Here is a 23,924-nt window from a genome sequence, read left to right as displayed (position 1 = left end):
TCGACCATCTAGGTCAATGTGACTAGGAAATTGAAGCCAACAGGAGTTATGATCATTAAAATCACTAAGGAAAATTACTTCACTGTTAGGAAAATTGTCCTTGAGAAAGTCAAATTTCAAAGTAAGAAGTTACAGTTCCAAGTGGTTAGTGGAGTATGGAGAATGTTAAAAGGCAACACATAAATTTGAGGAGTATGGTGTACAGAGATTTTAAGGTAGAGAAGATTGTAAAGAGGAGATTCCAAATTACTATGTTTCTGACAAGGAATATCAGAGCAAATGTGTAGCTGATCCAGCTGCCTCCTTATTGACGGTTACCAATAGATTCAGTCCAGTGGACTGTCTAGCTGCACAAGTACCACCTTTTAAGGATTTCAAAAGTGTTACTTATGTCTAATTATCCCCTGTACATTTCAAAAGAAATATATGCTGATAATTAGGACAATTGTGATGAGGGGTGGATAAATCAACCGATAATTGGGATTCTGTCAGAAAAAGTAAGTGCATCTTGACAGACTATAAGTGGAAATGAACATCGTTGAGATTGAAAATGAGGCAACTTATATTTGTGAAATGAATAAGGAAATGTTTGAGAGGTTTAGTTATTTTTGCAGATAAGTTTGCTGTATTAGTTTGACTATTCATGATGTATTCAGTTGTAAGAAAATATGGGGAGGACATGTTGCCTAAAGTAATGAAATTTTTGAATATGACATACACATGATAAGAATATACAAGCTCCCTGACATAATGTAGTCTTGACAATGTTTTCCCCCCCCTACCCATTTACATACTACTGCAACTCCCTCCAATCACTATCTGGCAGAGTAGAGGCAGCAAGGTTATACTCCAGCTAAGGGGTGGCCAACGAGTTGATCGCAGATTTAATTTCGGTCAGTCACGACGAATTTTAAATATACAGTCATCCCTTGATTTGTGCACCTTGTGCAATGAAATTTTTGAGATTGTAGATTGCGGCACATTTTGAAGGAAAAACGTAGATCGCATCACAAATTAAGTTGGCCACTCCTGCTCTAGCTGATCCAGATGCCTTCTTAAAGAAGTACCAATAGATTCAGTCTAGAGGGTTGTTTAGCTGCAGGCCTGCAAACACTGTTTTATCCTCGAAGTATCCTCGAAGTGTAAGGAAGATTGGATCTCACAATGATGCCTGTCATAATCTCTAGTTTTCTATTCACACTGGCCCAGCTGTTTGAGAATCTGAGGCTTTTGCAATTACTATTGCCCTGGCACATTGTTTGTTTACCTACCAGAATACCAGATAATCCTAACCACATAGCCAATGCTCTTGATCATTTTCTCACAAACAACACTTCTAAGTACATAGTCACGTTCACTGTGCACTTAGACTATGTACCTCTATGCACCTCAGATCACAACTTGGTAATTCTCTCTTTTCCAGTGGAACCTTTCTCTCATGGCAATTCTCAACCTTATGTTGTTTGGTATTACAAAAATGCAAAATGGGATGATCTGTGAGATTTCTTCTTTTCCTCGGTCAGATTACTGTTTCAAATCTTCCAATGTCAGATTTGGCCATTCTCAGTCTCGTGTTGTTTGGCATTAGAAGAATGGGAAATGGAATTATTTGCAACAATTCTATTCTTGTTTTCCTTAGTTGCATTACTGTTTTAAATCTTCCATTGTCAATTTTTGCTCTGATTGTGAGTGAAATTTTTCTTGTACCGATGAAATCCTTTATTCCATACATCAAATTCTCATCCTTTATCTAAACTTTGATTTTCCAATAACTGTGCTAAGTCATTTCTATATAAGATTATTGCATATTATGCTTATATCCAAATCTCCAGGTTCATTCACTGCCTATACCAAAGCTTGCAACAGTTACAAAGCAGTTATTAATCATTCCAAACTAGATTTGAACAGGCTAATTGTAGAAAACTCGCACTTGCTTCTATACCATTTATGGTCCTTGAGGTTGTCACAGACATTCTCTCAGATATGCCAGACAAGCTGTACTTGCTACCTGGGAGTCTAAAACACTGATATTCGGTGACATTCAAGTCAAGTGGACCCAATTTCGGCGAAGTCCAGATGGTCTGTGACAGCCAAATCCTCTGCTTACACCTTCATGATGGTGGCACTGTTAGTAATCCTGGGAATAACCTGCATGCACAAGCACACTGTGGGTGACCACCCAGGTGTAAACCAATGTAAGCAGGGATCGAGGTGTGGCGCCAACACCACATGGAGGAATGTCGCCCCTCTGTGTTGTTACCAGGCAATACTAGGTGGTAGATGACTCTCATCAACTGGTGCAACCGGCAGAATTGCTTAACAAGTACAGGTCACTGTTGAAAAAAAGCCGTGAAATAGGGTTGAATTTGAAAGTGTCTGCAATTCTGCCCAGACACGATAGGAGGGAGTATATGATGAGAGCCTTGTCGATCAATTCGGCCCTGGAAAGATTGTGCAAGGATCAAGGGGTAGAATTTTTTTCAGCCTGGACTGTACTTGTTAACAGGAGAGATTGCTTCTACAGGGATGGGATACACTTAAATAGAAAGGGTGCAAGAATATTTGCTGATGCTATCGAGGCAGTGTTAGGTGAGTCGGAAAACTGCTAGCTTGGGGGAAGACAAAGACGAATAGATTAACAGTAGCCACTGGCAGAGGTGAAAGAGATTCTTGCACTACTTCTATTGGAATGAGCAGAAGCCTAAAAAACAAGATGCAGGATATTTCAGAGACTGCTGGGAGTCATTGTGGTACAAGTAAGCACATGGGTTGTGTTAGGGTAGCTAAGAATAGAAATAGGTTCATGTATACTTGCGTGTACACCAATGCTAGGAGTTGAGTAAATAAATTTGATGAATTTGAGGTATTGCTCAAAACATCAAAGGCAGATATTGTTGGGATATCAGAGACATAGTGTCACACAGATATAAGGAATGCAGAACTGGAATTTGGGGAGTACAACGTCTACAGAAAGGATAGACTGGATAGGAAGGGAGGAGGGGTTATGCTATTAGTTAAGAAATACATAAAATCCAAGGAAGTGAAGCCAGTGGACATCGCTGGACAGTGCAGTGTCGAGTCAGTTTGGTGTGACATAAGCATTGGGAGATCAAAATTGAGAGTAGGAGTGTGCTATAGGCCTAATGACTCTGATGAGTATAATAAGAAACTGTACAGGGAAATAGAGTGGGCCAGTAAATCAGAGAGTCTTATAATGGGAGATTTTAATTTCCCAGATATTGACTGGAATTTGGGGGCTGGTCACTCACACACTAGCAAGGCTTTTGTGGATTTATTGGATGATTGTTTTCTACATCAGCATGTTCGGGAGGCAACTAGAGGGAGGAATACTATTGATTTGATTATCAGCACTGATTCTTCATGCATTAACAATCTGCAGATAAATGAACCACTAGGTGGCAGTGATCACAGTGGGCTGAAGTGGGATTTACTCAAAGAGGTAACTACCATTAGGGGTAAAGGGAAGGGTTATTGCTTTTGCAAAGGCGACTACGATGGACTGAGACAGTATTTAAATTCTATACAGTGGGACCAACTGATGTTACCAACAGCAAATGCAAAATGGGAAGCATTCAAAGAACTTATCTTTAAAGCTACTAGGCTTTACATACCAACCAAGAAATATTGTTCAAGGTTTAGGCCTAAATGGATGTCAGATGAACTGATGAGGCATATGGCAGAGAAGAAACATGCATGGGATACATACAAATTAACTCTTAATAAACTACAAAGTAGTTGTTGTAGGCATCATTTGCTCTTTCTCATATTGTGCTCTGCCTTCACGACGAGTTGCCATGATATTGCACTACTTCGAATAAGTAACTCTTCACTAATAGAGAAGACTATTGTTACTTATTCTCAGTTGAGTACCACCACCCAGACAGCACTGTTTCACGGCTATTGGCCGATCATCAGTGGGTTGGCAGGTACCCTGGTAATGCAGACATGACGACCCAGTTGTGAAGTTAATCACACAATATGAGAGATGCCAAGAGGTGTAGATGTCAATATTTAAAATAAATAAATGCACAAGGCATAATACTTTAAGAGTTTGGTATCTATATAATATCGGTGTTTAGATACACCATAGATAACTCTTAATAAACTACAAAGTAGTTGTTGTAGGCATCATTTGCTCTTTCTCATATTGTGCTCTGCCTTCTCGACGCAAATGATGCCTACAACAACTACTTTGTAGTTTATTAAGAGTTATCTATGGTGTATCTAAACACCGATATTATATAGATACCAAACTCTTAAAGTATTATGCCTTGTGCATTTATTTATTTTAAATATTGACATCTACACCTCTTGGCATCTCTCATATTGTGTGATTAACTTCACAACTGGGTCGTCATGTCTGCATTACCAGGGTACCTGCCCACCCATTGATGATCGGCCAATAGCCCTGAAACAGTGCTGTCTGGGTGGTGGTACTCAACTGAGAATAAGTAACAATAGTCTTCTCTATTAGTGAAGAGTTACTTATTCGAAGTAGTGCAATATCATGGCAACTCGTCGTGAAGGCAGAGCACAATATGAGAAAGAGCAAATGATGCCTACAACAACTACTTTGTAGTTTATTAAGAGTAATCTATGGTGTATCTAAACACCGATATTATATAGATACCAAACTCTTAAAGTATTATGCCTTGTGCATTTATTTATTTTAAATACAAATTAACACATGACACAGAAGCCTATGATAGATACAAGTTGATCTGTAACCAAGTTACAAAGGAGGTTAGGTAGGCGAAGGCAGATTACGAGAAATCTTTGGGAAGGGATGCAAAGAAAAACAGCAAAGAGTTCTTTACTTATGTAAACTCTAGAAGGAATGGGAATGAATCAGATTGGACCACTAGATATCGATGGGTCAACTGTTGATGATCCTACTCAGGTAGCTAACAAACTAAATGAATATTTTGCATCGACATTCACACATGAGGAGTTATTTAGCGAGGGGAAAGCCAGAGGTGTATTCAACTCTAGCAGTAAGCTAGAGAATCTTGTAATAACTGTGAGTAAAGTGGAGGAGAAATTGTTGAAGATAAACACAAGAAAGGCACCCGGGGTGGATGGGATCTATCCAGTTATATTAAAGGAGGCAGCAGAGGAAGTAAGCAAACCCTTAGCCATAATTATGAGAGCTTCTTGGACTCAAGGGAGGTACCCACAGACTGGAGATGTCCAAATGTGACCCCAATTCACAAAGGAGGATCAAAGGCTGACACAAGTAATTATAGACCTGTGAGTTTAACTTCTGTTCCAGGAAAATTAATGGAGGCACTAGTTAAAGAAGCACTGCAGGATCATTTAGACAAGACTTCAGTTATAGCTCGAACACACCATGGTTTTGTTAAGGGGAAGTCTTGTCTGACCAATTTGATTGGATACTATGATGCAGTCACAAAGGAACTGGATGCAGGGAATATCTTTGATATTATATACTTGGATCTTAGAAAGGCTTTTGATACTGTTGCACATGGAAGACTGCTGCACAAATTGGAGCAGTGTGACATTGGAGGCAAATTGCTGCTGTGGATAAAGGGGTGGCTGAGGAGGAGAAGACAGAGAGTGGTAATCAATGGACACTGCTCGTCGTGGACTAGTGTTATTAGTGGAGTCCCTCAGGGCTCAGTGTTGGGTCCATTATTGTTTTCTGTATTCATAAATGATATTGATGATGACCTGGGGGTGGTTGTACAGGCAGATATGAAGTTCTCTGAGCAGTGCAGACGGGCTGCAAGAGTAGGTCATGGTGTATTGTCAATGATATATAGGAATTTTTCTAGCAGGGATAAGGAGGTGATTATTCCCTTGTATAAGGCAATGGTCAGGCCACACCTAGAGTACTGTATACAGGTCTGGAGGCCTCATTTAAAGAAGGATGTAGAGCTGCTGGAACGAGTACAGAGAAGGGCAACAAGATTAGTGAATGGAACAAAGGGGTGCACTTACGAAGAAAGGCTTAAGTTTTGCAAATTACAATGTCTGGAGACTAGGCACCAGCGAGGTGATCTGATAGAGGTGTATAAAGCCTTGAATGGTTTGAGCATGCTCAATGCTGATGGGATTCTTCCTCTCGCTCAGAATAATCACCTGAGAGGTCATAAATTCAAATTGAGGAAAGACAGATGTAGGATAGACGTGCGGAAATTTGCCTTTAGCCAGTGGGTGGTTGGTTGGTGGAACAGACTTCCATCCCTTGTCGTGGAAGTTGATAGCCTAAATAAGTTTAAGGCTCGGCTGGACAGGTATTTTGAACGAACAGAGGGGTGAAGTGGAAGTGGTGTTTTTTTTTTTTTTTTTTTTTTTTTGGCTGATGCTGCATAAGCTTGCTTTCTTGCATCAAATGCTAATGCTAATGCAATACCACCACTTTGCTTATTGGAGGCTTGAAGTGGTGGTACTCGTGATTAGTCTCCAGAGCTAAGTTCCGGTCAACCCTCTCCCATCTATTCCATCATGCAGTATGACTGATGACTTTTGAGGTTATGGTGAACATCATGGCGAGATCCATTCTTCCTTACATTTCAAGGGTACAGCTCTAAAATGGTATTCACAGGCCGGCCATTAGATAGTACACCGGACTGAACCTATTAGTAACTCTTTAGGAGGCTTCCCGATCAGTTAGTATATAATCTTTCTACCTCCACTCTGCCAGATAGTGACTGGAGGGAGTCTGAGTATTGTGTATGCAGGGGGCATTGTCGAGGCCACGTTATGGCAAGGATCTCGGTGTATTCTTAACATGTGTATGCCATATCCAAAAATTGTATTACTTCATACAGCCTGTCCCCCCCCCACTTTTTCTTACTATTGAATACACCAAGAATTGTCAAACTAATAGAGTAAGCTTATCTGCAAAAAGATCTAAACCTCCCAAACACTTCCTAGTTCATTTCGCAAATATACGTGATCTCAATTCTAATCTCAACAATGTCCATTTCCACTTTCAGTCTGCCAAACCCCATGTACTTTTTCTGACAGAATCTCAGTTATCGGTTGATTCAACTACTCATCTCAGTTGCCCAAATTATTCGCAGTGTGATTCCTTTCACCTCAAAGGTGGTACTTGTGCATATGTCTGTTCTGATATTCCCTGTCAGAGACTTGGTAATTTGGAATATCCTCTTTTTGATCTTCTCTGGCTTAAAATCTCTCTACCTCATTGTGTCAAATTCATCTGTTGTCTCTACTGGTCTCCCAACTCCACTAATCACTTGGAGCTCTTTGACTTCCACTCTTTGCAACTTGACTTTCACCAGTCCAACTTTCCTAACAGTGAGATAATTTTCATTGGTGATTTTAATGTTCACAACTCCAGCTGGCTTCCATTTTCTAGTCACACTGATCCAGCTGGTTGAGATTCTGAAGCTTTTGCAATTACTAATGACTTGTTCATTTACCTACAAGAATACCAGACAATCCTAACCATGCAGCCAACACGCTTGATCTTTTTCTCACAAACAACCCTTCTAAGTACACGGTCGAAGTGAGTGGTCCTTTAGGCACCTCAGATCACAACTTGGCTCTTCTCATGGCTATTCAAAACTTCGTGTTGTTTGGCATTACAAGAATGCAAAATGGGATGACCTGCGAGATTTCTTTTCTTCTTTTCCTTGGTTGGATTACTGTTTCAAAACTTCTGATGTCAACGTTTGCTCAGATCGTGTCAGTGAAATTATTCTTGTAGGAATGGAATCTTTTATTCCACACCCCACTTTAAAATCTCGTCCTTTATCTAAACTTTGGTTTTCCAATAAATGTGCTAAGGCTGTTTAAGAGAAGAACGTTGCATATTGTAATTGCTCATTTCCAATTCTTCAGTTTCATTTTCTGCCTACACCAAAGCTCGCAACAATTGTAAAGCAGTTATTAATCAGTCCAAACTAGATTTCAATCAGGCCAAGGTTAGAAAACTTGCTTCTTGCCCGAATAGTAACCTATCATTCTGGTCTCTTGCCAAAGCTATTGGCCGCAACTTTTGCCCATCTTTGCTCCCACCTCTGTCAAAACCAGATGGTTCTGTTACTTCAGCCAAGGATAAAGCTGACCTGTTAGCATCCCATTTTTCTTCCAACTCATGTATTAATGATCTTGGTAAAACACCTCCCACCATTCCCAACACACTCCATTCAATGCCTCCTGTGGTGTTCCATCAAAAGTATGTCAGAAGGATTTTGACAAATCTTCATGCTAAGAAAGCTCCAGGTCCTGATAGTATTTCTCCACTTGTTCTCAAAAGCTGTGCTCCTGATCTTACCCCTGTTCTTTGCCATCTTTTTTCTCTTTCTTATTCTAAAGGTGTTTTTCCTTCTGCTTGGAAATTTGCTCATATCCAGCCAGTTCCTAAAAAGGGTGACAAATCCCTCCCATCCAATTATCATCCCATTTCTCCATTACTTCTAAAGTAATGGAGAAATCAATTAACCGCCAACTCTTAAACTACCTAGAAACCTTCCATCTGATCAATGATCACCAGTATGGATTCAATCAGTGTCGATCCATTTGTGATATTTTGGCTTATTTTACCCATTTATTCACAAATTCAATGGAAAAGTTTGGTGAAACACAAGCAGTTGCTCTTGACATCTCAAAGGCTTTTGATCGTGTTTGGCAGAAAGGTCTTCTAAACAAGCTTCCTTGTTATGGTTTGCCAACTGTTTTTTGTAATTGGTTATGCAGTTTTCTCTCTGATCGCTCACAGTGAGTGATGGTAGATGGTTCTCTGTCTTCTAACTTCTCCATTAATGCCGGTGTCCCCCAAGGTTCAGTTCTTTTCCCCACTCTTTTCCTCTTGTATATTAATGACCTTCTTCCATTGACTGGAAATCCTATCCATAGTTTTGCCAATGATAGCACATTGCATTCCACTTTCCATTTTGAGAAACCTTGCCCTTCGACTTCTCGAATATCTGCTACCAATTCCTTAAATGCCGATCTCCATATAATTCTCCAGTGGGGCAAAGCCAACTTAGTTGATTTCAATCCTTCTAAAGTTCAATCTTGTTTTATATCTCGCAAAAAGGATTCTTCTGCTCCTATGCTTACCTTTGGTGACACTCCAATTTCTAGGCAATTTGATATATCTCTTTTGGGGATTACCCTGACTTCTAATCTCTCTTGTCACAAGCACATTACAAATATTGCTTCCTCTGCATCTAAAAACTTGGTTTTCTCTTATGCTCTCAGTTTTACTTTTCTTCCAAACAGCTGTTTACTCTGTACAAATCGCAAATCTGCCCTACCATGGAATATTGTTCCCACATCTGGGATGGTGCCCCCATAACCTCTCTCAGGCTTCTAGATCCATTCAGAAGAATGCCGTTTATGTTAATTAATGACTCCTGTCTAACAGAGTCTCTCCACTTACTGTCTCATAGACGTACTGTTTCTGTTGCATGTCTTTTCTGTAGATACTTCCATGGGCACTGTTCTCCTGAATTGGCTTCTATAATTCCCGCTCTCTCTCTTTCAAAACAGTCCGAACACGTGCCGCCAATATCCATTTACTGTCCAACTTCAAATTCATAGAACCAACTTTTCATCTTCCTCCTTTTTCATTCAACTGCTGTTTTCTGGAACAACCTTCCTTTGTACGTATTTCCTGAAAATTACCGTCTACTCAAGTCTAATGTCAACAAATATCTTCTTTCTCCTTCTCAACCTCCAACCCAGGCACGGTACAAGTACTATAGGTTCTAATATCTCTTGTGTTTGGGGTTTTTATTAAAAAAAAAAAAAAAAAAGAAGAAGAAGAAAAATGCATGGGATGCATATAAATTATCAGGTGACACAGAAGCCTATGGTAGATATAAGCTAGTCTGTAATCAAGTCACAAAAGAGTTTAGGCAAATGGAGGCAGATTATGAGAATTCTTTGGCAAAGAATGCAAAGAAAAACAGCAGTCTTCTTTAAACTCTAGAAGGAAGGGAATGAATCAGATCAGATTGAGCCACTTGATGTCAGTGGGTTGACTGTTGATGATCCTGCTCAGGTAGCTGACAAACTGAATGAGTATTTTGCATCTACGTTCATGCATGAGGAATTCTCTAGGGAAGTGAAGGGCAAAAGATCAAACTCTAACAGAGAGCTAAACGATTTTGTAGTAACTGAGAAGAAAGTGGAAGAGAAGTTGTTGAATTAAACATAAGAAAGGCAGTGCAGTGAGTTGGATCTAGCTAATTATATTAAGTGTGGCTGCAAAGGAAGCATGCAAACCCTTAGCTGTAATTATGAGTGCAACCTTGAATTCAGGGGAGGTCCCTCAAGGGGTGGAGATGTACAAATGTGTCTCCAATTCAGAAAGTGGTATCAAAGGGTGACACAAGTGATTATGTATCTGTTAGTTAACTTCTGTTCTGGGGAAAATAATGTCACTGGTTACAGAAGTAGCCAGTGACAGAAGTAATGCACGATCATCTAGAAAAGACTGCAGTTATATAGTTCAGACATCATGGGTTTGTTAAAGGAAAATCTTGTGTGATCAATTTGATTGGATACTGTGATGTGTTCACAAAGGAACCAGATGCAAAAAATAATTTTGATATCATATACTGCTGTACAAATTGGAGCCGTTTGGCATTAAGGGTAAGTTGCTTCTTTGGATAAAGGGATGGTGGAGTGGGAGAAACAAGAGTGTGGTACTTAATGGACACTGCTCTTTGTGGACTAGTTATCAGTTGAGTACTCCAGGTTTCGCTGTTGGGCCCATTGTTGATATTAATGAAGGTATATCAGCTTTAATATCTAAGTTTTCAGATGATACAAAGGTTGGCAGGGTTGTTAATGGTAGTATGCTACTGAACTGGATCTAGTAAAGTTAGGCAGGTGGGCTGAGAAGTGGCAACTAAAATTTAACATTGACAATTTCAAAAATACTGCATACGGGTAGCAGTAACCCCAGAATAACATACCAACTGTGCGGTACTACATTCAGTTTAGTGGAGAATGAAAAAGACCAGGTGGTAATTGTGCCGTCAGATATGAAAATTTCTGCGCAGTGCAGATAGGCTGCCAGGACAGCTCATGGGGTTTTGTCAATGATATACAGGAATTTTGCTAGCAAAGATAATGAGGTGATTATCCCTTTGTATAAGGCAATGGTCAGGCCAAACCTTGTTTACTGCATACAGGTCTGGAGGTCTTGTTTTAGAGTGCTGGAACAAATACAGAGAAGGGCAACGAGATTGGTGAGGGGCATAAAGGGGTGCTCTTACCAAGAAAGGTTCAGTTCTGCAAATTGCAGTGTCTGGAGACCAGGTACACCTGCGAGGTCATCTGATTGAGGTGTTTAAGGATTTGATCAAGCTCAGTGCTGATTGGATTCTTACTCTTGCTCAGATTACACACTTGAAGGGGCACAAATTCAAACTGGGAAAGGCAGTTGCTGAATAGATGTGTGGAAATTTGCCTTTAGCCAGCAAGTGGTTGATTGCTGGAACAAACTTTCCATTGTTGTTGTGGAAGTGGATAGCTTAAATAAATTCAAGGAAGAACTAGACATATTTTTGGAGAGAATGGATTGATGAAATGGGAAGTGCTTTTTTTTTTTTTTTTTTATTATATGGTGCTGTATAAGCTTGCTTTCTTGCATTATATGCCACTAATAATGATGATCTTGATTGGTCAAGTCATGAAAAAGTTGTAGTGAACCCCCACTGTGTTTAGTTTTGTAACTAGGATAGGTGTGCATATGTTCATTATTATAAAGGGACATAACAGGTCATAGAAACTGTGACTTAGGTATAACAGAAAATACTATGGTACACATGAGAGGAAACTAGAACTATTTACCTGGGTTAAAATTTTGTTATTGGAGGTCTGTGACAGGTAACATTGCATGATATAGCATCAAGTAAATACTGTTACTGTGGAAATTTCAGGTAAAATTAGGGCAGCTGTTGTGGATGGAGTTATTCCTATTCTATTTGTAAAACGTCTATGAAGAAGCGTTTTACAAATAAGAATAGAAAGAAGTGACAAGGATGTACACAGAATAATTAGTCTTCTGCCACTGTCCAACAATGTATTTTAGAGCTGATAACTATGACAGTCAAATTGGAAAGAGTTCAGATAATCAAGAGAGTCAAACTGAAAAGGGCTTGCCTGATAGGTGCTTGTGTGTTGGGTTAACAAATTTTAGAACAAAGCCTGTGTGATAAATTAACAGAAAGTTTAGGGCAAAACTTAACAGTATGTTCTGGTGATAAGACTAAATATACAGGCAATGGCGAGCTAAACTCGTAGTAGTTAGTAGTGGCATGTGATGCAAGAAAGCAAATGTATGAGCTTATGCAGCATCAGCCAAAAAAAAAAAAAAAAAAAAAAAAAAACATCACACCATTCCCTCCAAATGCCTGTCCAGTTCCTCCTTAAATTTATTCAACCTATCAACTTCCACAACGACAGATGGAAGTTTGTTCCAGCAATTAACCACCCGCTGGCTAAAGGCAAATTTCCGCACATCTATTCTACATCTGTCCTTTCGTCATTTGAATTTATGTCCCCTTAGGTTCGTAATCTGAACAAGTGGAAGGATCCCATCAGAATTCAGCGTGCTGAACCCATTCAAGGCATTATAGACCTCAATCAGATCACCGCACAGGTGCCTAGTCTCCAGCCACTGCAATTTGCATATGCTTGGAGGATTTGGATTTAAGTGGTGATGACTTTGAGAAAAAGTTCAGGATGAGAATGAAAATAATACTTCAGTGGTTGACAGATTGTTGGATGATACAGGAGTAAGTTGAAAAACAGTTTTTAATTCAGTCTGCTGGTTGTTTCATAGTTACAGAAGTATTATTTTTAAAGAAGCAAATTTGAATTGTGATAATGGTTTACATGACAGTAAAGTGTCTGCACTAAGGGACTTGAATCATACAAAAGTTAGTTACTGCATATTTTACTCTTGGACATGATGAAATTCATGCATCGTACTCAATACACTGAAAAGGATATTGCTATTAACTAGTTGTGTGAAAGGTGGAACTTACTGATGACTTTTTCTCACAGGCTATTTTCCCCATTGGATAGGCCTACTGAAGAACAACAAAGATCTTGCTCTGAACTTGCAGATTGTGTAACAGTTGAGGACATAAAGAATAGTTACTGAAACGGAATCAGTGGGAATATAATGTGCAACAATTTGGGATCAAATTGCATGGAAGGAGAAAGTAATGAAACATATGAGGATAGGATGAAAAGTCAGGCTTGTGGGAGTGACGTTATAGAACCGGATTCGGTATTCAAGAGTGTGGACTGTCCTACTCCCTTTTGACAGATAAAGTAGAAAATGTGGATGAAGAGGATGTGATATCTCTTAAGTCTAGGTTGTCACATTGGAAAATTTGCAACAGACTATGTTGTTGTTGTTGTTGTTATTTGGTTTTTAGGAGCATTAGCAACTAAGGCCATATTGATCCGGGGATATGCGGTGGTCATTCCCTGACCTTTCTGCATCCTCCGTATTTGGTGGCTCATGGGCTCGAACCCCATTCTAATCAAGAAGCATGTGCTACGCACTGCTACTCCTGCCCACTTGGCTACGGAGACGCCTCAACAGACTACAAGTGAAGCCTTAAATAACATTGAACGTGCTCTGCAAAAATGTCATGTGGATGAAGCTGCAGCTGCTCTCTTAAAACCTGAATCCTCTGCAACACTGCAGGAAAACCAGAGAATGTTCCCTTTACTGTCATTAACAGAGGGTGTGGACAGTATAAATACTCTGATGGTACGTAAAGAGGAGAAACCGCATAAGCTGTTCAGTTACCTTCCTAGTGATTGTGATGACAAGGATTGCTTGTGTGAAAATACTGTAAGGCTGACGCATAATATATTGGCTGTGAAAGGTTCTGAGGTACAAATAGTTATTTTTGAGGATTGCTGTTCATCATTAATGCTGTTCATGCTGAATGTTATAGTGAAAGAATGTGGGAGAGGTCAGATTTTGGTGGAGGTAGGCGCACCAAAAGATGTACACCTGCTTGAATCCGGTACATGTTTAAGGGACATGGAATTTTCTGTACAGTGGTTAACATGACCTCTATAACTGTTACACCCAGAATTACAGAAAAACTTGTTCTCTGGATGTGTGTATATATGGGCAGTCGTAGTTATCAGTTAAGAAGATATTATCTAATAATGTGTTATTGTTGTTTAAGATATGGACATACTGCAGGATATCGATCTGCTCACATTGTGGAAAATACTTGCATTCCTATGATGATTGAATATACAGAGACATGTACTAATTGTTTGGCTGTGCAAATCACTGTTCATCCTATTCAGTAAGAAATGCTTTGTGTCTGCATTACAGGGATTACTGGAATCAATACTTGCTTTTCTGTCTATGCCTTCCTTAATCTGTGCACTATATTTCTTTTCTGTCTTTCTTTTAACTAATGCTTTATCTTCCTCTTCTCTTTCTTTCTTTCTTTCTTTCTTCGGCATACTTTGTATTGCTATAGTGCTTTTAAGACCAGTATGCTGGTTATATCAGCATGTTTATACCAGTAGATCCCACATGCCAGGGATCGTAATTTGTCTGTTCCAGCTTACTGGAGCAGACTTGGCGAAGTGGCCAGTCATAAAACACGAACAACAACCCAGCACCATACTATTCTTGTTTATACTCCGGCATAACCACCAGGTCAGTAGAGTTTACAATAAATCATTAATACCAACCTTAATCATATTTAGCAGTCACAGGCTTGAACCCCGGGCCACGCAAAGAGCATGTGCTACTGCACTCTTTCTAATGACCACTCAGCTATGTCAGGCCATGATACACGTACACCACTACATTGATTGGCCTTGATCTGTATGGTATCTACAGGTGTGTGTGTGTGTGTGGACAGCCACATGCACACATCAACAAATTAAAAAAAAAAGTCCTTTCTGTATACATAGAACCTCAGTATTTAACTTCTGCATCCCTTATATCTCAGTGACACCACATTTCTGATATCCACAGAATATTTGAATTTGATGACTTAATCAGTTCTTCATATTCATCAAATTTATTTTCTGTGTTCCTGGCATTAGTGTACATATATACATGCACCTGTTCTGACTCTTAGTTACTTTAACACTGTATTTACTTGTTTCATGATGACCCACGGCAGGGCCTGAAATCCCCAACAACTTGCTTTCCATAATTGTATTTGCTTCCTGTAGAAGCAGTGCAAGAATCATTTTTATCTCTGCCTGCTGTTCTAGTCAATACGTTAGTTTGTGTATCCCCCCCATGCTGTCTGTTTTCTAACCCCCTAGCACTGCCTCAATAGCATCAGCAAATATTCTTGCATCCATTCTAGCTCCCCCTTATGTGTGGACTAAGCTTGGTAATTGGGCACTTTAGAGGAAATCTGTTTGGGTTTGTAAGGCTTGTTGGTGGTGGGGGGAAGGATAAAATGAATGCTGGCAAACAAAATTTTCACTGTTATAAATGATTCCAGAAATAGTGGACATAAATTCAATTTTGAGAAGAGAGAGTGAGAGAGAGGGGGTTTAAAGACTGACTTGTAGGAGTTTTTTTCAATGAGTTGTAAATTACCAGAAAATGTTACCTTTGTGGGTTGACAGAGTGGGGAATTTCAAGTGTTAGCTGGTTTCTCTCCTCAGGCAGGTGAAGAGGGAAACACTTAAGTAGTTTTATTGGTATTATTTTTTAAATTTCATTTCTTTCTTAATTATTTTTTTTTTTTTTTGTTTGACGCAACAAAAGCCTGCAGCTTCCTTGAAGTGTGGCGGATACTAAATGCCATTCTTACAGTCTCTTTCTCATAATCTGATGGTGTGTGGCTGTCCTAGAGTATAAGGAAAATTTTTTATTATGCAGTTGCATAATTGGCAACTTCTTTCTCTAAATGACTTCTTTAAATAATGACTTATTTCGTCATATTATCTTCAAAAAAAGATGATGATATTGTTTTGTTGAATATATTAAAATATTTTTAATTGTATAATATATCAAGCATGTACTATCAGATTTTGTATAAAAATAATTTCATTTGTTCTGTTAACAGGAGAGAGGTCAGGTGTTTGGTTGCATTAATATGTTGGCTCTCAGTTATGAACTTTTATTTTCTCATTTGGAAGTTAAAAGAGTTATTCTTGAGGGACTCCTTCAGCAGTGCTTAGCAGATCTTCAGGACACAGGTAATAAACTGTTCCATTAATTTTAATTAAAAACTGCTTTTGTTGAAAACGTTTCGAACCTGCTATTTGATCTGATATGATCAAATCTGATTTTTGAGGTGATCTGATAGAGGTGTATAAGGCTTTGAATGGCTTGAGCATGCTCAATGCCGATGGGATTCTTCCTCTTGCTCAGAATAATCACCTGAGAGGGCCTAAATTCAAATTGAGGAAGGATGGATGTCGGATAGATGTGCGGAAATTTGCCTTTAGCCAGCGGGCAGTTGGTTTGTGGAATAGACTTCCATCACTTGTTGTTGAAGTTGATAGCCTAAACAAATTTAAGGCTCAGCTGGACAGGTTTCGAACGAACGGAGGGGTGAAATGGGAGTAGTGGTTGTGTTTTTTTTTTTTTTTTTTTTTTTTTGGCTGATGCTGAATAAGCTTGCTTTCTTGCATCATATGCCTCTACTAATGCTAATGCTAATGCTTCCAGTTTGAGATAGAATTTACTTAGTTATTTGGATTAAAATAAATAAATACAGGGCAGATGTCAAAATACCATAGTTCTCTTCTCAAGAGTATTTTTTCATTAAAGAAATATATCCCATATGAAATGAATCCCATATCAAAATATATTATTTTTTCTCAGTTACGGCAGTCCTCTGTAACAATATAGCATCTTTGCCACATCTGTTATTTGGAGAGGGTTTAGGTTTGAATCATGTTGGAAACTGGGAGAATTCTGAAATAAAGAAATTCTGAAATTCTTGAATAAAGGCTGTTTTAACTGATCTGAGGTTGAAGAAATGCCCCCCCCCCCATGAATTATTTCAATTTCTTTTAGCTAACATTATACAAATTGTCTTTGATAGACATAATGCATTGTTGCAATGTGGGTTGAGATTCTCTTTGAAATCAACATTCTTCTTCCAGTCACATAGCTCCCTGAGGAGCTGTTGTGACCATCAACAAATTCCTGTAACTGCGTCAATCATGTGCTATGTGAGCAGCATAGCACATGATCGATGTGCTATGCTGCTCTTCCCCTCGGTTTTTCCTACCATTATATTCTTCAACAGAAAGTTTTCCCTTCTTGGTTCTAGAAACTATATGACCAAAAAACTTGAGTTTTCTTTTGTTGATGCTATGAAGAAGAATTTTAGGCCTGCCAATTTTATTCAATACCCACTCATTTGTTCTTTGATCCAAGTAAGAAATATGCAGTATTGTCCTGTAACACCACATTTCAAATGCCTCAATTTTCTTCCTGTCAACTCTTTTCAGATTCCATCGTTCACATCCATAAGTGGCAACTGGAAAAATTAATGAATCAGTGATTCTCAGTTTCGTCTTTAGGGGCAGATCATGATCTCTCCATAATTTTATCAGATCAGTGACCAACGTTTTAGCAATTGCCTGTCATCTCTTTACATTGTTTGAGCAGTCACTATTTTTATTTATTCTTGACCCTAATTAATCAAATTCATCAACTTCTTCAATATCTTGCCCATTAACCTTCACCTTACTGGAATCAAGATTATTACCAATCACCATAATTTTAGTTTTACTCATATTCAGAAACAATCCTTTTTTCTTACTTGCTTCACATACTCTCCTCAGAGTTTCTCTAAGATGATCCTTAGAATTACAAATTAGCACAGTATCATCTGCATAACGAAGGTTGTTTATCTTCAGTCATTTGATACCAGTCTCTAAATCTTCAGAAGCTTCACACATGATATCTTTGGCATAAAGATTAAAGAGGTGAGGTGACAAAATACAGCCCTCCCTGACACTGTTACCTATTGTGAAAAAGTCTGTGTTTCCCATGTTCGTTCTCACAGTTCCTTCCTGTTCCTGGTACAGTAGCTCAAACAGCTGAATTATGTAGATTGGGAAACCCATAATAGTCATAATTTCTCATGTTGAACACAATCAAATGCTTTTGCATAATCTGTGAAACACAAAACGACTAGAACATTGAATTCTTTGCATTTTTTCTATAATCAGTCGTAGGCTTAAGATCTGATCTCTGGTTCCTCTACCCCTTCTGAAACCTGCTTGCTCTTCAGGCATTTCTTCAAGTTTTCTTGAGATTCTGTTCAATATGATTTTAGGAAGAATCTTGCCAGCATGAGAAATTAGGCTAATAGTCCTCTAATTTAAGCAAATTTTCAGATCTCCTTTTTTTGGCAAGGGTATGAAAATCAAATTCTTCCAATCTGATGGCCACCAACCCATTTCCCAAATTTTTACAATAATTTTATCAAAAAAACTCGGCGACCTTCACACCTGTAGCTTTAATCAATTCCGCTGGGATTTCATCAATTCCAGGTGACTTGCCACACATTAGTTCTCTGATGGCTTTTTCAACTTCTTCCTTCAGTGGAACTGGTTCAAGATCACACTCTTGAAAGGGGATGGCAGATCATTAGTGCCAGTGCTCAGAAGAGCTCACTGTATTCTTTCCACCTTCCTTTGTTCTCCTCTGTTAAAATTTCCCCTTTGGAGTCCTTAATTACATTAAGTTTTGGTCGGAACTTTTGTCTTAAGGACTTAATAACATCATACATCTTTTTAGTGTTGTTTCGTTTGTTGTGGTATATTCGATTTCTCTACACTTTTGATTGATATTGATTATGAATCCTGTTTGTCCTGGCTTAAACAGTGCTTGATGACTTTGCTTAGTTCCTGATACTCTTCGTTTCCTTGCACACCCTGGGCTTTTGCAGTTCTCTGTTCAATAAGTTTAAAAGTGGTTTCTGTAATCCAAGGCTTCCTGATATTTTACCTTTCTCTAATATGTCTATTTGCTGAATCCTTAATAATGCTTTTTGTATTTTCCCACATTTCCTCAGGCAGCATATCATCATCTAATTCTAATAGAGCTTGAAAACGTTTGTCTGTTTCAAGCATATAATCGTTTGGAATATTTTCTGCATCCAGTCATCAAGGGAAAACCTTATTCATGATCTTTTTCAGCTTCAGCTTGAAAATTATGTGGAGTAGCTGATGATCACTGCCACAATCTGCTCCAGGAAGTGTTTTTGGTGTGATTACACTGGAACGCCACCTTTGCTGCATAAGGATATAATCAATCTGATTCCTTGTTTTATGATCAGGAGATTTCCGTGTGTAAAGCCTTCTTGGGTGCTGCTGAAAGCAGGAGTTACATATGACAAGACTGTTCAGATGACAAAATTAAATTCAACATCACAATGATGCAAATTGGGCTCTTGAATAAAGGCTGTGTTTTAACTGATCTGTGGTTGAAGAAGTAACCCCCCCATGAATGATTTCAATTTTTTTAGCTAACATTATACAAATTGTCTTTGATAAACATAATACATTGTTGCAATATGGCTTAAGATTCTCTTTGAAATCAACACTACAATGAGGCAAATTCAAAATCTAATGTAAAATTACTTAGAACCCTTCATTTTATATCAATTTTCAATAATAACACTGTAAAACTTTATTTTCTATGTTTAATTATTGTGTTTTCAGGTCAAGCCAGTGCAACATATACAGAAAATGCTTTTGAATTAATGAAGCTTGTTTATGACTTTGTGGTTCTAGAAACTAAAGATGATAGGCGGCTAAGTGAAAAGGTAGCCTTTTTCTCAATATAGTTTGTTAATTTGTTTTATTTGTAATATATTGCTTTTTAATTAATTTTCCTTTATTCTACATTTATCACCACTTGATCTTAAAATTTAAATGAAATTTAAGTTTATTTTATATCATTAGAATGATGTTTTCTTTCTTTTTTATGGGTTTGAAATGAAATTTTAAAAGTATTAATAGAAATTAGAAGAATCCACAAAAAAAATCCAAAATTGGATTTCAGTAAGGTTATTGAGTAGTGGAGGAGATAAAAAAAATCTAAATAAAATAGTCTTGGGAAGGAGATGGTTGCATTATAAAAACTTTATTAAAAGACAAAGAGTTGTTACCAAAGGATTACAGAATAAGCATAGACTTACTTTCAGATTAAATGAAATAAATATTTATTCTGTACTTAAAATATTATCACTTATCATTAGGCACAGAACAAAAGCAGAAAGTTCAGGCTACAGCCCTTGCTCTGTTCATAAACAATTGAAAGAAAACTAACAAAACTAAAAGAAAGAACAGAATGATTCTAGTCATACAAATAGCCTTAGCAGAACTGGCCCTGAAATGTCTAATCTGTCTTTTTGCTCAGTATCGCGTGGTATTGCTTGAGTGCAAAATAAACATCCATTATTTTCAGTGTTCAGTTCATTTTAACATTCATTTTTAGAATTAAATATTTGCTTATGTCAATTAAACAGGGATAAGTAATGCACTTGCTGAGGGCATGAAACAAAATATCTGAAAATTATGCATGCTTAGAAAAAAAAAAAATGCTCTAGTTTGAATTGCTTTTATTTATTAATTTTATGTATTTAGTTTAGAATGATTAATAGGCTGTCACAAGATTGGAGTTTAACACTGGTCCCTTTTAGTTGAATTTTTTTTATTGATGCAGAAAAAGCCAACTTCCTTGCATGTTTGGCCTTTATTAATACCAAGAAAGATGTGTGAGAATACCAGACAAATTTTATAGGTGTGGGAAGCAGTTACAGTCGGTCCTCGTATAACACGTGTTTACATTACACGAATTCGATCATACACGATTTATAAATAGGGGAACGATATCTTATATAACACGAACCGAATTCGCTTATGCACGATTCGCCTTTGTGTTTACAAGAAATGGCAGTCGAACGCAGAATCACCCCAACCGAACGCAACACGATAGGAATGAAGAGAAGATTCTGAAAATGTATTTATGTTTTTTATATCAGTGAAGGGGAAACACATTTCACCATAATAACGTAAAAACCAACACAATTCCAGCTATCGATATAATCGCAAATGCAATTAGATGGAGTTTACTACCAGTTTATAACAGATTCCACTAGCAGAAACGCAACTGGAAATTGTTTTATGGTAGTAACCCCTAGAAATGCACTTTAGTAAAATGTGAGGTGTTAATAGTGTATCTCGGCCTTTACGGTGTTGTTTATTCAGTTGCTACACACGTGCAGCTTTGTTTATGTGTATCAAGCGTGTCTCCTCGTTTTGTAATTGTGCTTTATTCCCTAAAAATGAGTAAAATACTTAAAAGGTGTGAAAAGGAAGCGTCCTGGCGATGACACTGCAGATTCAGAGAGAAAAAAAAAAAAAGAAGCAATATCGATAAACAAGGGTGGACTGGGTAAAAAATTCTTACCCGGGAAAATTTATAGTGGCCTCATACTACGATTTATGGCCAAAATCACACCGGCTTCCGGCCCACGGGGGTTTCCCGGGTAAGGCTTATGGCCAGTCCGCCTCTGTCGATAGAGAAAAAATATGAAATTGCGAAACGCTTTGAGCAAAATGAAAGACCATGTGATATTGCACGTACTACAGACCGAAATGAGGCAACGCCGAGAATTACAAAGAATGCAGAGAAAATAAAAACAACTTTCATAGCAGGAACAACACAAAGTGTAATTAAAATCCATTAGATTAAGGCACAAATAATTGGAAGAGATGGAATGGCTGTCATCTGTTTGGATAGAAAATCAAACAAAAAACAAGTTTGCTTACGATAGAAGCAAAAGCATTAGCAATATTTTATTACGTAATAGTCGTAATAAAATATGTAAGCATTTTATTACGACTTACGTATTATAATTTATACTAATGTATTATAAAATATGTAAGTATTTTATTACGACTATTTTATTTAATATAATAATTTTTTTACTATTTTATTAATAAATTTTTATTATTTAAATAAATAATAAAAAATAAATATTTTTTATTATTTATTATATTATAATAAAAATAAAAAAATATTATAATATTATTTTTCATTACGTATTTTAATCGTTATAAAATACGTAAGTATTTTATAACGATTAAAATTACCCGATTATTTATTGTGTTTGGTAATGTTTTGGTTCCAAATGTGTGTTCAATCTTGGGTGGTCGGCACATAACCCCACTTTTCCCATAGGGCCTGTTGTTTATATTGCACGATTTTGCATTGCACGAGGGTTTCTAGGAACACAACTATCGTGCTATACGAGGACAGACTGTACTCATATCCTAGAATATTTTGCATCTACATTCACACAAAGAATTTTTTAGGGAAGGGAATGTGAAACATTTATCAAACTCTAACAGAGAACTAAATGATTTTGTAATAACAGAGTAAAGTGTAAGAGAAATTGATGAACTTATAAGAAAAACACTTGGGGTAGATTGTATCTGTTCAATTATATTAAGAGAGGCAGCAAAGGAAGTAAGCTAGCCCTTAGCCATAATAATGAGAGCATCCTTGGATTCAAGGAAGGTCCCCGAAGACTGGAGATGTGTGAATGTATCCCCAATTCACAAAAGGGGGATCAAAAGGCGGCACGAGTAATTACAGACCTATTAGTTTAACTTCTGTTCCAGGGAAAATAATGGACTCGCTGGTGAAAGAAGTAATGCAGGAACATCTAGACAAGGCCGCAATTATACTTCAGACACAGCATGGATTGTTAATGGGAAATCTTGTCTGACCAGTTTGATTGGATACTACAATGTGGTCACAATGGAACAGGATGCAAAAAATATGATTGGACTTCATGAAAGCCTTTGATACTGTTTCACATAAAAGACTGCTATGCAGATTGGAGCAGTGTGACATTAAGGGCAAGTTGCTGCTATGGATAAAAGGGTGGTTGAGTGGGAGAAGACAGAGTGGTAATCAGTGGACATTGCTCTTCGTGGACTAGTGTTATTAGTGGATTCCTCCAGGGCTTGGTGTTGTCCCCATTGTTGTTTTCTGTATTTATCTATGATATTGATGAAGGCGTATCAGGCTTAATGTCCAAGTTTAAAGATTATTAAAAAGTTCGCAGGGTGGTTAATGACAGGAATAACAATATGCTACGTCAACAGGAAAATTTAGGCAGATGGGCTGAGAACATGCAATTGAAGTTTAATATTGTAAAAATGCAAAGTATTGCATATGGATAGCAGTAACTGCAGAGTAATGTACCAATTATATGATACTACACTCAGGGTAGTGGAATATGAAAAAAGACATGGGGGGGGGGGGTAATTGTGCCATCGGATATCAAGTTCTCTGAGCAGTGCACACAGGCAGCCAAGCTAGCTCATGGGGTTAGCATTAGCTTTTGCAAAGGCATACGATGCAAGAAAGCAAGCTTATTTAGCATCAGCCAAAAAAAAAAAAAAAAACCCCCCTCCCCTTTCACCCCTCTGTTCATTCTAAATGCCTGTCCAGCTCAGCCTTAAATTTATTTAGACTATCAACTTCCACAACAAAAGGTGGAAGTCTGTTCCACCAATCAACTACCCGCTGGCTAAAGACAAATTTCCGCACATCTGTTCTGCAACTGTCTTTTCTCAATTTGAATCGCTGACCGGGCTAGCTGGGTGGGTAAAGTGCCTGCCTGGCAACCCAAAGGTTGCGGGTTCAAATCCCGCCTCGGGCTTGGATCAAAGTACTGCAAAAAACCTTGGGAGGTGCACTATGGCCACAGAAGCCGATGCGCCAATAACTACCAAAATAAAATAAAAAATAAAAAAAATCAATTTGAATCTGTCACGTCAGGTTCTTAATCTGAGCAAGAGGAAGAATCCCATCAGCATTAAGATTGCTGAAGCCATTCAAAGCCTTATAAACCTCAATCAGATCACCTCGCAGGTGCCTACTCTCC

The 23,924-nt window shown here is 38.0% G+C and overlaps 1 protein-coding gene across 2 annotated transcripts in view; it reads left to right on the top strand.

The window, feature by feature from the left end:
* Window positions 1–23,924, top strand: part of LOC150075774 (neurobeachin-like protein 1) — a 693,585-nt gene that overhangs the window by 465,293 nt on the left and 204,368 nt on the right. For both annotated transcript variants that reach the window (XM_090387670.1, XM_090387669.1), the window contains exons 33-34: window positions 16,059–16,191; window positions 19,681–19,784. In XM_090387670.1, coding sequence (XP_090243796.1) covers window positions 16,059–16,191; window positions 19,681–19,784 — 237 coding nt within the window. The remainder of the gene's footprint in view (window positions 1–16,058; window positions 16,192–19,680; window positions 19,785–23,924) is intronic.

This window comes from Mastigoproctus giganteus, chromosome 13 (genome assembly GCF_048544385.1).
Source record: "Mastigoproctus giganteus isolate SK-2022 chromosome 13, ASM4854438v1, whole genome shotgun sequence".
Classification (NCBI taxonomy): Eukaryota; Metazoa; Arthropoda; class Arachnida; order Uropygi; family Thelyphonidae; genus Mastigoproctus; species Mastigoproctus giganteus.
Note: the sequence above shows the minus strand (reverse complement) of the source record. Positions and strands in the feature narration are given on the sequence as shown.